General features: G+C 33.7%; 1 protein-coding gene across 1 annotated transcript in view; it reads right to left on the bottom strand.

Moving 5' to 3' along the window:
• Window positions 1-13,845, bottom strand: part of LOC133337064 (nuclear cap-binding protein subunit 1) — a 41,978-nt gene that overhangs the window by 3,671 nt on the left and 24,462 nt on the right. The window contains exons 4-5 of the mRNA XM_061545329.1: window positions 2,593-2,840; window positions 2,239-2,482 (exon numbers count right to left, since the gene is read on the bottom strand). Coding sequence (XP_061401313.1) covers window positions 2,239-2,482; window positions 2,593-2,840 — 492 coding nt within the window. The remainder of the gene's footprint in view (window positions 1-2,238; window positions 2,483-2,592; window positions 2,841-13,845) is intronic.

Raw genomic sequence — 13,845 nt, 5'->3', positions numbered from 1 at the left:
TGCAGGATAATTTTAACTAGCACAAAGTCAGCAGTTAAAGTAGGAAAGGACCACTCGGAGCCCTTCAATATCGAATGAGGGTTCAGATAAGGTGACAGACTCTCGTGTGACATTTTTAACATTCTGCTGGAGGCAAAGGTGAACAGAAATGACACTCTGTACACCAAACAACTTATGTTACTCGCCTACGCCGATGACATTGACGTAATAGGTCGAACATTGAGAGCGGTAACACCGACCTTTGAACAAATTGGTCTGGCAGTGGGTCTGGCATTAAATGGCGGGAAGACCAATTTGATGGTATTTACGCGCAAGACGTCCAGTCGATTCGGACCAACTGTGGAACTTGAAAGCTACAGCTTCGAGGTAATCAACGATTTTATATACCTCGGTACAGCCATAAATAAAACTAATGAAATCAGTATTAAAATTCGGAGAGGATATGCTACTATGGTCTAAGTAAGCAGTTTTGAAACAATGCCACCTCTCGCTACCCGTGCTGGTGTATGGATCAGGAGCATGGATATTGTCGCAAGCAGATGAGGCAGCTCTTGCGAGTGTTTGAGATAATAATTAAAGATCTAGGGGCCGATCTGCGTCGACGGTGAATATCGGCGTCGAATGAACCACGAGCTTTATCTCGACATATTTAGTCGTATCGAGTTGTAGCGACTGCGGTGGCAAGGGGCAAGCTATAAAAACGATCCTACTGATGGTTCACGCAGATGGGGAAGGCCACGAATTGGGTGGAAAGATCAAGTGGAGGATGACATATCAAAACATGGTATTTCAAATTGGAAAAACTGCGCACAAGATCAACGTGCTGAAAATCTTTTTAAAGTTCGGCTTATGGAACAAGCGTTCTTCAGCTAAGTGAATATGTAATTTGTATTCGTATTGGGTGTCAAATCACGCTACCAAAAATTATTATATTATTATATTATTATCAACAGGGTATTATGTCTTTATGCATATGTTTGTAACAGGCAAAAGGAAACGAGATAGACACATGGTTCCTTTTGAGAATATGCATAGAATCACTTTTCAAGTCGATTTATGCATGTCCGTCCGTCTGTCTATCTGTCCATGTTAAATTATAAACAAAGTACAGATCGCATTTATGATCCGAATTGGATGAAACTTGGCATATATCACTTATTTGGCCCAAGAACGAACCCTATTGAACTTGGGAAAAATCGGTTCAGATTTAGATATAGTTCCCATATATATTTTCGTCCAATTTAATGTAAATGGTGTACCAAAGTCCCTATATATCTTTCGATTTTCACGAAATTTGGTATAGTTTACTCAATTAGGTCTAGAATGATTTGTGTTAAGTTTCGCGAGAATTGATTCAGATTTAGATATAGCTTCTATATACTTTTTTCTTCCGATTTTACGTAAATTGTGCACTAAAAACCCAATATTTGTACGATTGCCACACAATTTTGTACAATGAACTGTAGTTAATATAAGTTAATCTCTGGCAAGTCTCGTTAAAATCGGTTCAGTTTTTGATATAGCTTCTACATATATATTTTCGTTCGATTCTACACAAAATTGACAAACGTTTTGCACAACGTACTGAAGTTAGTATAACCTAGAAGTTGGATGTAAATGCTTCACCAAGGTGGGTCCAATCGGCATAGAATTTAGCACTACGTACTGAAGTTACTATACAGTTCTATATAGTTTCGTCCGATTTTAAGTAAAAGGTGCACCAAAGACCCAAAGTTAGGCCGTTTGCTACAAAATTTTGCAAAATTTACTGAATTTAGTATAAATTAGCGTGTGGAAAGTTTTGAAGTCGGTTCAGATTTGGATAGGGCTCCTATATAGTATAGGTTGCAGAATGACATATTTATGGATTAATTTTTATGTTAATGGTCCTTCAAAAAGTCGACGTCTGTTAGGATTCATCTGTTGAATATACCCATAGTGGTGAAGGCCCCGTCCGACTTTACAACTTTCTGTTTTTTTTTTTTTTTTGGTATAGCCCCATATAGCGGGGGAATATAAGAAATGTTTTTCTCCCGTGTCAACCTCTTGGTGTAGGGTATAAAAAGTTCGGCCCGGGCGAACTTAACATAGTTATTACTTGCTTAACGTTAATTTTCTATAATACATTATAATATTTTCCCTTTTCTATTTTCTTCTATATCGTTCTTTGTCAATGTCTTGTATAGTAATAATTCTCAATATAATTTTTTGTTTTTACATCAAATTTGCTATACTCACTTAATTTTATAACATGTTTATTCATTTTTCGTATGGTCAAATGTAATATCTCCCAAAGATACATTTTTGTAAATTCACCGGTCATTTCTTTGGAGAAAATCCATGTGGCTACTGCCGAACAGTCAACAATTTGTGTCTTCAGCAGCTTATCAATGATTACAACCATCATTTGTTGATGATTCTGCCACAATTCGAATACATTGTGAAGTATGCATATTTGGGCTTCTTCCGATTCAGCCAAGGCCTGCAATAAAATCAGTAGTTATAAATAAAATTATATGTATTTATTGAAATAAATGTAATTCATATCCACATTAACGAATCTAGCTCAAGGCAACCCAACAAAAAACTTACCTTAAAAACTAAATGAAATTTCGATATTGCTGCAAAACTGTGTGAAAACGATTTCGAGCCCAAATTCAATAGGGTCTGGACAAAGACATCGATTTTCAATGGATTAAATGAGGTTTCCGACATTTCCTGATCAGCATTTTCACCCGAATTTGGCAGTTCTTTTAGGATGTTAATAACTTCCTCTGGGGTGCATTTTTGGCGTATAGCCACAACCAATTGATGGGCTACCTGGGTGCCGGCCAATGAAGCTGTAAATAAATAAAAAAAATTACAAAAATAAATTAATTTATAAACATTTATGGCGATTACATAAATGGCATAACGAAATAAAACAACGAAAAATAAGGAAATGCAGCGTAAAGAAACAAGACCGCCGTATGCGATAATATTTCTTCCATTTTTTTTTGTTGGTTGCAATTAATTGCCGAACGAAGAAGTGTCGCGTTAAGAAAAAATAAACAAAGTTATAAACAATGCTATACATACTTTCATTTATTTATTTAATGAAATTGTTATTACGTTGACATCGCAATTATTACATACATATTTAAGGTATGGTTTTGTATTCAGACGACAGTATAAATGCTAGCAGACGACAGTAGTTAAACATACATGGGCCTATATTTTTCATAGCTTTGCAGCTGGTTGTATTGCACTGTGGTGCATACATAATAGATAAGTTTTGAAATCAATAAATTTAAGGGAAACGTTCTTTGTTGTATTAAAAATTCTTAATTCAAATATTTGGAAGATTGTCTAAATGGATACATTTGCGTGCTCTTTGTGTGACAGTATTAAATACTTCTTCACCACTGTACCTCTTTTTTTGTTTATTACATGCAAGAGGACAATGTACGTTCACCACTATTAACCAAACAACAACACTACATGTCACCCACAACAACGATATTGATGCGTTGCGAATATTAGGGTAAAATGAAGTACTATCCACAAATAAATTGAATTAATTAATTGAACCCAACGGATAGATCATCTGGATATATTGATCCATCCGTTGTTTTTTTTAATGACTCTTTCGAGCATTTCGAAGGGTAATGTTTTGCTTGCTCCTAAATCGAATTGTGTTTGCCCGCATAACGTATAAACTTAAGGGACCCCCCCCATTCTCGATTTTAATTTTTCAAGATTTTAATGGGCTGGTAAATCAATACCAATGCTTGTTAAGGTTTGTAACTTTACACATATATAATTGAAGATTTAAAATAGAAGAAAAATAATTTAAAAAAAAAAAAAAAAAAAAAAAAAATGTTATTGTTTTGTTGTTGTTTTTTGTAATTAAAGAAAAGTCCTTATTTTTGATGGCGGGCATGATAACTCCTCACTGGAACATCGGAATCCGAAAATTCCAACGGTGTTAGAAAGAGTAAATGTCTGGCTCTCGTATGAACTAGGATTATTGATTTCGCTCTAAAATTAACAAAATGGTGGACCTTTGAAAAAATATTTTTGGAAAATCGCAGATTTTTGAGCACAAACTAAGTTAACAAATAAGGAAGATCTTCACCGATTGGCTTTATCCTAGTTCATACGATACCTATACACTCACAGAGAAACGTGTAAAAATTTGAAATCGATTGGGTTATTAGTTTTTGAGTTATCGTGCCCGCCATTCGCAAAAAAATGTTTAGAGAAAAACGCGTTTAAAGTTTGAGAAGTCCTTCAGCCGTCACTTGATGCTGACTCAATAAATCGGCTATATCTTCAAGAGTTCTTGAGATTTTCGCTTGAAATTTTGTAGGGACATTCTTTAATTAGTGTAGATTCGAATTATATCAACAACATTTTTGACCCCGTGAATGGGAGGGGTCCCCTTATAAAATATCCCCAATGAAAAATTCCAAAATATGAAATTATCTGCTTATCGGGGGAATCCCTGACATGAAAATTTTATTATAAATTTGATTATATTTACGAACCGAAAAAAATGAAAGCTCCTCTATTCTCTACATTGGGGCGCCCTTGACATTAAGTGGCGTATCTAAGGATCTATACAGTCAAGAACCTCGAAGCAGATTGTGAAATCGCTAAGGTCGTTGGTTCTAAAGGTTCGCCCAAATCCAAATTTTACCAAATTTGGTTCCATCTAGCACACATTATTCCCATAAGTACCCTCATTAACCATACAACAAAACTTCCTGCATACCTCGAACCTACACAATGATTCCGAATTCAAATTTCAGGACTTCAAATCTATTTGTTCACCCATAATTCAAATTGCACTATATATACTACACAGTAGTACCAATTTCCAAAACATTCAACATACCCCAATCCTACCCCCCCACACTGATCCTAAATCCAAGTTTCAGGATTCCAACCCTATCGGTTCACCCACAATTCAAATTGTACCAAATTTAGTACACAGTAGTACCAATTTCCAAAACATTCTACATACCCCAATCTTACCCCCACTGATCCAAAAACTTAGTTTCAGGATTCCAACTCTAACGGTTCACACACAATTCAAATTGTACCAAATTTAGTACACAGTAGTACCAATTTACAAAACTTCCTACATACCCCAATCCTACCCCCACTGATCCTAAAACTAAGTTTCAGGATTCCAACTCTAACGGTTCACCCACAATTCAAATTGTACCAAATTTAGTACACAGTAGTACCAATTTACAAAACTTCCTACATACCCCAACTCTACACCTTCACAGTGCCCCTTAATCAAATTTTGAGGATTTCAACTCTATCGGTTCACCCACAATTCAAATTGTACCAAATTTATTACATAGTAGTACCAATTTTTAAAACTTCTTACATACCCCAATCCTACACCTCCACAGTGTTCCTAAATCAAAATTTCAGGATTCCAGCTCTATCAGTTCACCTAAAAAACAAATTGAACTAAATTTAGTACATAGTAGTACCAACTTCCAAACCTTCCTACATACCCCAATCCTACACCTCCACAGTGATCCTAAATCAAAATTTCACGATTCCAACTCTATCGCTTCACCCACAATTTAAATTGTATAAAATTTAGTACACTTAGTAAAAATTTCTAAAACTTCCTACATACCCCAACCCTACACCCCCACATTGATCCCAAATCCAAGTTTCAGAATTCCAACTCTATCGGTTCACTCCCAATTCAAATTGTACCAAATTTAGTATACATTGGCACAAATTTCTAAAACTTTTACATATCTCAATCTTAAACCTCAACGGTGATCCTGACTCCAAATTTCATTATTCATTCTCTATTGGTTCACCTAAAATTCAATTTGTACCAAATTTAGTACCATTTAGTATTAATTTCTTAAACTGAATCCTGACCCCAATCCCACACCCCTACAGTAATCCTGACTCCAAATTTTATTGTTCCCGTTCTATCGGTTCACCCAAATCCAAATTGTACCAATTATCGTACGATTTAGTATTTTTCGTACTCATAAGTAAAAATTTTCCAAATATACGTACATATCCCAATCCTCCGATGGTAATGTTAATTTCAAATTCCAGGATTTCAGCTCGATTTGTATCCCCAAATTAAATTTGTACCAAATATAGGACCATATAGTACTTTTCGTATACATGAGTACACGTTTTCAAAACCATCTTCATAAATAGACCTACATCTCAACCCTTATTTGTATTCCAAATTTAAACTTTTTAGCTTTATCCATTAACATGCTACGAAATTGCACCAAATTTAGTACATTTTAGTACTTTTCGCATACTTACAGTTCGAATGTCCAAAAAACCCTTTGATGTATCTATTCTACACTCCTTCAGTGACCCTCATTTAAAATTTAAAGAGTTCTAGCTCTACCGGTTCGCCAAATACAAATGGTATAACATTTAGTACTTTTTAGTACTTTTCGTACCGTTCTAGTACGAATTTCTGAAAACCCAGTCTTATCTGTCACCTTTGGACCTAGAGTGACCCTCACCCAAAATTTCAAGTTTCTAGCTTCAGCCGTTTCGTCTGGGCGTTGATGAATCGTTAAATCAGTCAGTCAATCACTTTACTATTTTATTAATCGGCTATATCGGTCCACGTTTAGTCCCCTTATAGCGGTAGTCCCAAGTTTTCGATATTTTGACGATTTTGAACGGAATTAGGTCTTGAAATGCATAGAATCCGACCATAACATTTCATTATCAAATAATTACGTATAACGTTTATGTCTATTGTTTAATATTGGTTTTCAGCACACCCTTATATTTCGGTCTGTCGAATACAACACAAATGGGGCACATAGCAAATATTGTAAGACATAGCATTGTAGTAGTACCTATAGGCTGTTGTCACCATGCCATTTGTTGCGGTAAGAAAGTACTTTGATTTGAATAACTCAACACTATTATTAGTTGTCTGGAACTAAATAAATGAATTTAAGCTACATATACTATTAAAACCATTCATTGGAATAGGCCTCAACTGTTTTTTCGGATGACAGTATCTTTTGTGTACATTAGGTCATATCGCCAAAATTGAAAATATGCATAAAATATTCAACATTTGTATAGGAGACAGTAATACTTTATTGATTAAATGAAATTATTTAGACGTTGAATTCTCGAATTTCTAAAATAAATTTCCCTTGAAGCATCCTGAAATTCTGAAAACCAACCTCGGCACCAATACGCGATTTAACACACAGCAGGAGCGGCTGGAGATACCGCCATCCAGTGGAAAATGGCAACACTACATAAGCAAGGGTCCCAACCACTACAAAAATCAAGAAGACGTTATTTCTAGGCGTCGACAGATGGCAGCCACATCACCTAGGACATGCTACAACAGATGATGCTTTGTTGAAACCCTATGCACCCAAGAGAAGTAACACGAGAAAAAAAATAATTTCTAAGATATAGTAAAAAACTTTCCGGTTATTTTCTTTAAAATATATTCAATTAAAAAGTAATTAGAAGCAGTCTAGTAGTAACCTCTTATTTAAATATTTCAGACACCATTCCGATTAAGATGTCAAATTGGGTTTTCCAATATGTCCCATTGTAAATTCATGCAACCATGTAATCTTATACGACGACTACCTATCCATCCATCCACCTCAGCATATAGTGTCTCTACATATCGATTAAAACAATATTACGTCAGTATTTACGATTAAAATAACCGAAGCAAACGCTTAGACATGTTTACAACCATAAATGAGAGATTGGTAGCACAAATAGCAGCAGAGCGATAAATTATCCAATTGATGTTCGGATATACTGGAATATAGAGAGCGGCGATGCATCGATGGCTAAAGCAATGAATGCGAAAAAAGAGCGCTTCGAATTTCCACCAAAACAAAAAAAAAAAAAAAACAACAACCAACACATGTTCCAATACGTCAACAGAATGGCTATGATGGCGAATTACGCAAACTCACCAACATCGCTATGTAATGAGCCATGCCTGATGCCAAGCAAAAAAATTAAAACAATTCAATTTTTATTAATTCGCCTCTTTCAAAACTGAAGGCTTTAATGAGAAAAATTCACCAAGGTTTTTATTTTAAATAAGGTTAATATTTATATGAAACATTTATGGAAATTAGTATTAAAAAATTATAATTCATGAAGAAGAAGAAGAAGCAATGTTAACAAGGTTTTCCTTAGCTTATCCAAAAATATATATTTATATTATTATGTGTATTTAATGTAAAAATTATATGAAGAAGTCATTAATCATCCATCATTTGGAGAATCCAACAAGATCCAATGTCATTGAGAATTTATGTAAATTCAAATTTTTGTTTTAATGTTGTATTTAAGAAATAAGTTTTACAAGTATTTAATGTACACTGAACGAAATGTTACAGATCTTTAAATAATTTTATTTAAAAAAAAAGACTTTAATGCAGAACAAAATTCTATATAGATTTAGCGCTGTCGATAGAGCTTACAATATGAAAAATAGTACTTTGAAATTTTGCTCATATATTGGTGCCCAAAACTAAAGCAACTAAAATTGCAAACTGCAACTTTTTTAAGAATAAACTTGTAGTGAAGGTTTTTCAGAAATAAATAGATAATTTATTCACTTAAAAAAACATGAAATATAAACATAAAATTTATTGTGAAAAAAAATATTCTACGGAAAACTAAATTGGCCCAATTTTTGCTTGGTCAAAACTAATGCAACTTTTTGATTTTTTCTATAAATTTTTCTACCAATCGACAGCAAAACCATTTTTGATTACCATTATTTAATCAATGAAACGTTCAATTCGATCCTTGGATATTTAAAGATTTTTCCATAGGGCGAAGATCTGATTATTGTGTTGGCCATTATAAAAACCTGATTTTTTACTTCCGCAGCCAATCTTTGATATGTTTCGGTGTATGTTTGGAGGTTATTGTCAAGCTGAAGCACCCAAAAAAGCGATATATTTTCTTTAGGGGAGGGAACCAATGACTTTCCAACACATTTGTATAAACAATCCGATCCATTACTTCACAAATCTTGTAAAATGATCGAATTCCATAAAAAGAAAAATAGTCCAATACTATTATTGACCCACCCATAAATACTGTGCATTTGCCTTAATATTAAACATGAATTCATCCGAGAACATAGTATTTATCCCCTGAGTCGGTTTCCAATGAATATGAGCTTTTGCGAAAGCCAATCTGTCTTGCCGATTTTTTCTGAAATGAAAGGGCTTTCTTTAATGGTTATATCAAACTATAACCCACTCACCAATTCCGTTGAACTTTTAAATGGGATTTGTTGATCAGTACGCGGCATCACTCCGGGATGAGTGACAGTTCATCCTGAATGCCGCGTGATGAGGAGAAATCGATAAAACACGAATTTATTTATGAAATATTTATCCAAAATAATTTTCTGTGATAAATTATTTTTGCAATCACTGGCAATTAGCATTTTTATCGGTATTCTGTATTTGTTTCTAACCATTTTTATACCCTCCACCACAGTATGGAGGGTATGTTAATTTTGTCATTCGTTTTGTAACTCATCGAAATATTCATTTCCGACCCTATAAAGTATATATATTCTTGATCGGGGTAAAATTCTAAGACGATCTAGCTATGTTCGTCCATCCGTCTGTTGTAAGGAATTGAGATAGATCGCCAAAATTTTGCATAGAGTCGTCTTTTGTCTGCAGGCAGGTCAAGTTCGAAGATGGGCTATATCCCCGTTTAGGCATAGCCCCCATATAAGGGTACCTCCCAATTTTCGATATTTTGGGAATCTTGAGCGCGGTTTTCAACCGAATTCGCTTAAATTTGTCAAAATTATAAATATCGGTCCACTTTTTCTGGTAGCCCCCATATAACGGTACCACCCAATTCACGGTATTTTGTGAGGTTTTAGCGCGTTTTTAAACCGAATTCTCTGAAATTTGGTACAATGGGTTCTTATTGGGTACCAAATTTCTCCACTAAAATTTATAAATATAGGTCTATTTTTTTCGGGTAGCCCATATATAAGACACCCTCAATTTTCGGTATTTTGGGGTTCTTGAGAGCGTTTTCAACCGAATTCGCTGTTATTTGGTATTTTGTGGTCGCATATGGTAACACTTTAAGGGGTAGTTCTGATTAATTCCGTGTGTAAGGGTTATCGCCATATAGGCGTATTCTGCCATAGTATAGGGGACAGTCGTTAATCGAAATAGTCAGTTTTACCCTACAAATTATGGAATTTTAAGACGATTTAGCCATCGGCTGTAATCATTCCGCTTTCTAAGGACATCGTGATAAAAAACTCGAATCTGACGATAATGAAATATATCGGCCAGCATTTAGGCATCTCCCCAAATAATTATACCTCCTGAAGGAAAGATATGAGACACCAAACAAAAGTTGGCATATCTCGGTCAATTATTAGGCATAGCCCTCATATAATTATAGCCCCAAATATTCGCTAATTCCTACAGCTAAATGCAGTAGTTTGAGAATTGTATATTCTACCATGCGTTATTAGTATTAGTCCACGCTTTAGGGTTTTAATTAAAAATTCCTTAAATTTGTATTTGGTGTACACAATGGTTTACATAAACCGGTTCGTAGAATTATCGGTATAGTTTCAATTTTTAGTATGTTCCTTATATTTTCATTTCAAGTATCTGTCAGTATACCTATGGTGAAGGGTAGTAAAAGTTCGGCCCGGCCGAACTTAACGCTTCTTCACTTGTTGTATGCATTTTTTGAAAGTTAGTCAAAATTGAAAGCCAGAAGCATGTTATTTTAATAAAATCCATTTAAAAATGATATATAAGAATCGATATAGGTGTAGAAACCAAAACATAGTAATTATAATGGTAAAATTAACAAACATTTTAGAGCTCATCTGTTTGAACTGTAGAGTTGCTTTAGTTTTGTCCAAGCAAACATTGAGGCAATTCCCATATACATAAATTTTAATTTATTTTATAATGAATTTTGCATTAATGCTTTTGTTTTTAGTGAATATAGTACCTGTAAAAACAAACACGATATCTATATTTTTGAAAAAAGTTATGCGGCATTTAGTAACTTTGCAATTTTAGTTGCTTTAGTTTTGACCACCAATGTATATGTAATTACGACCTATAAATATTTTTTTTATTAAAAAAAGAACATCCCATCATCGAAAATATAAAAATAAATAAATTTTTTTTCAGTGTATGCAACATATGAAATTCTGCTACATAGTTTGGTATCTTCTTCGTCTCACAACTAGAAAATGTTAATTGAAAACAAACCAAACAAACAAAAACCCCTATAGAAGGCTAATGTTTGGAAAACAATATTTTTATGCCGGTATACAATGATGTCGATGTCAAAGATTAAGGTTTTGGGAATTATTTCTCTAGTTGACTCTAAAACACAATGTAAAATAAAATTCCATACCAAAGATATACCCAAGAAGAGAAGAAAAAGATTATCTACAACAACGAATAGTTAGTGCAAAATCATGTCGTCTTCGTACGTTTTTTTTTCATTGTAACAACGCTAATTAGTTGACATTGCCGGGAAAATAGTGGACAATAGAAGAAGCACGCTTTTTGGAGTTGAAGAATAATGTAATTTTGCTTTGTGAGGCTTTTCAATTTATGTGAATATTTTTCTGTTTTCTTGGATTTCAATAATTGTAACACTATTTGTTTGTTTCTCGCTAATTAAATAAAGCAAATTAGCAAGACCTTGAAAGACTTTGAGGATGGACAATTGAATCAACTAGGAGAGTTGTGTGTTTTGTCATAGGAAAAAGACAAGCTGAGTACCCAAACTGTGTGATTAGTATAGAAATTAGTAGTTGATTTTATGGTAATTACAACAATTTAAAATTAAATAATGTTTATTTTTTTACTAAACTTGAAAATGACTTAAGTGGGGTTATCTTTTGCAAAGAAACCCACACGCAAAGTTTTCTATTGAAGGATACCAAAGAATGCAGTTACATAAGTATATTTCCTATGTCTTATATATAAGAATGCCAGGAAGAACTTTTTTTTATAAATAAGGAGACCTTCTATGTTTATAACATAACATTTTTTATTGACTCAAACCAATTGTCGAAGAAAATTCCTACTCTCCGATTGGACACCTGCAAACCATGGTTTTAGCGTTTCAACGGAATCAAAAATCGTTGAACACCCATTTTTCTTGTTGATGTTTGGTAAGAAAAAGGACGGATCCTTAAAAAAAGAAAACTTCCCTTAAGTTTTCTATTTATAAAAAAACTTCCCTTGAGGTCTTCTTCATATTAGAATTGTTCCCTTCTCTTTTATAACTCTCTTGGAGTTTTCTACAAATAAGATTGCCCATGAAATATAAGAAAGAACTGTCATATAGGAGGACATAACGTGATGTCTTCAATATAAAAAAATCTGTCTTGAGGTCTTCTTCCTAAGATGACATCCATTAAGGGAACCCCACCCATTCTCGATTTTAATTTTTCAAGATTTTCAATGGGCTGGTAAATCAATACCAATGCTTGTTAAGGTTTGTAACTTTGCACATATATATTTGAAGATTTAAAAGAGAAGAAAAATAATTTACAAAAATTGTTTGTTATTGTTTTGTTGTTGTTTTTTGTAATTAAAGAAAAGTCCTTATTTTTGAAAAAATATTTTTGGAAAATCGCCGATTTTTTACCAAAAACCAAGTTAAAAAATAAGGAAGATCTTCACCAATTGGCTTTATCCTAGTTCATACGAGAGCTATACACTCCCAGAGAAACGTTGCAAAATTTGGACCCGATTGGATTATTAGTTTTTGAGTTATCGTGCCCGCCATTCGCAAAAAAATGTTTAGAGAAAAACTCGTTTAAAGTTTGGGAAGCCCTTCAGCCGTCACTTGATGCTGACACAATAAATCGGCTATATCTTCAAGGGTTCTTGAGATTTTCACTTGAAATTTTGTAGGGGCATTCTTTAATTAGTGTAGATTCGAATTATATCAACAAAAATTTTGACCCCGAGAATGGGGGGTCGCCTTAAGGTATTTTTTTTTTTTAAAGAGCTTCAATGAAGACATCTATAAAAGGAGACCTATGTTGAGGTCTTATAAGAACTCCGATGAGGTCCTGTATATATATGATTACTTCTCATGAGGTCTTCTATAGAAGAATACCTACCTTGAGTTTGGTATGTTGGAAGGCTTTCGTTGAGGTCTTCAACATGTACGAAGACGTCTCACGAGGTGTATTAAATATATGAAGACCTAGAGGTCTTATACCCTGGTGACCAAAAATAAAGAAACTAAAATTGCCGCATAACTTTTTCAAAAATAAAGATATCGTGTTGGTTTTTTTTTTTAATTTTAAATCGGGTTCTTTACTCACTTTTAAATTGAGCAAAGCCATAAATCATAGTGAAATAAATAATTTATGGAATTGGTATACGGAAATTGTCAGAATATTTATTTGGACAAAACTAAAGCAACTCTACAGTACAAACAGATGACCTCTAAAATTTTAGTTATTTTTACCGTAATAATTATAATGTTTTGGTTTCTATACCTATTTCGATTCTTATAGTTTCAATTTTGACTGCCAAAAAAAAAAAAAATATATATGGGCAATATTGCCAATTTTTTAACATAGCTGAAGCGGAGGTTCACCCCTTTATAACTCGGGAACTACTTAAATATATGAACAAAAGTGAATAGTTTTGGGTTAACTGATCTGTCGTTGCAAACTGTTCATGATATTGACCTCCAAACTTTATTTTGGTGGAAGCTGTGTCTACTTTAATGTAAAAAAATGTGTAAAAACAGGTTGAGGCGAACCAGTTTTTTTATGTTCTCTATCGA

This window comes from Musca vetustissima, unplaced genomic scaffold, assembly GCF_032173495.1.
Source record: "Musca vetustissima isolate MV318-11 ecotype Yass unplaced genomic scaffold, APGP_CSIRO_Mvet_v1 utg26045, whole genome shotgun sequence".
Taxonomy (NCBI): Eukaryota; Metazoa; Arthropoda; class Insecta; order Diptera; family Muscidae; genus Musca; species Musca vetustissima.
Note: the sequence above shows the minus strand (reverse complement) of the source record. Positions and strands in the feature narration are given on the sequence as shown.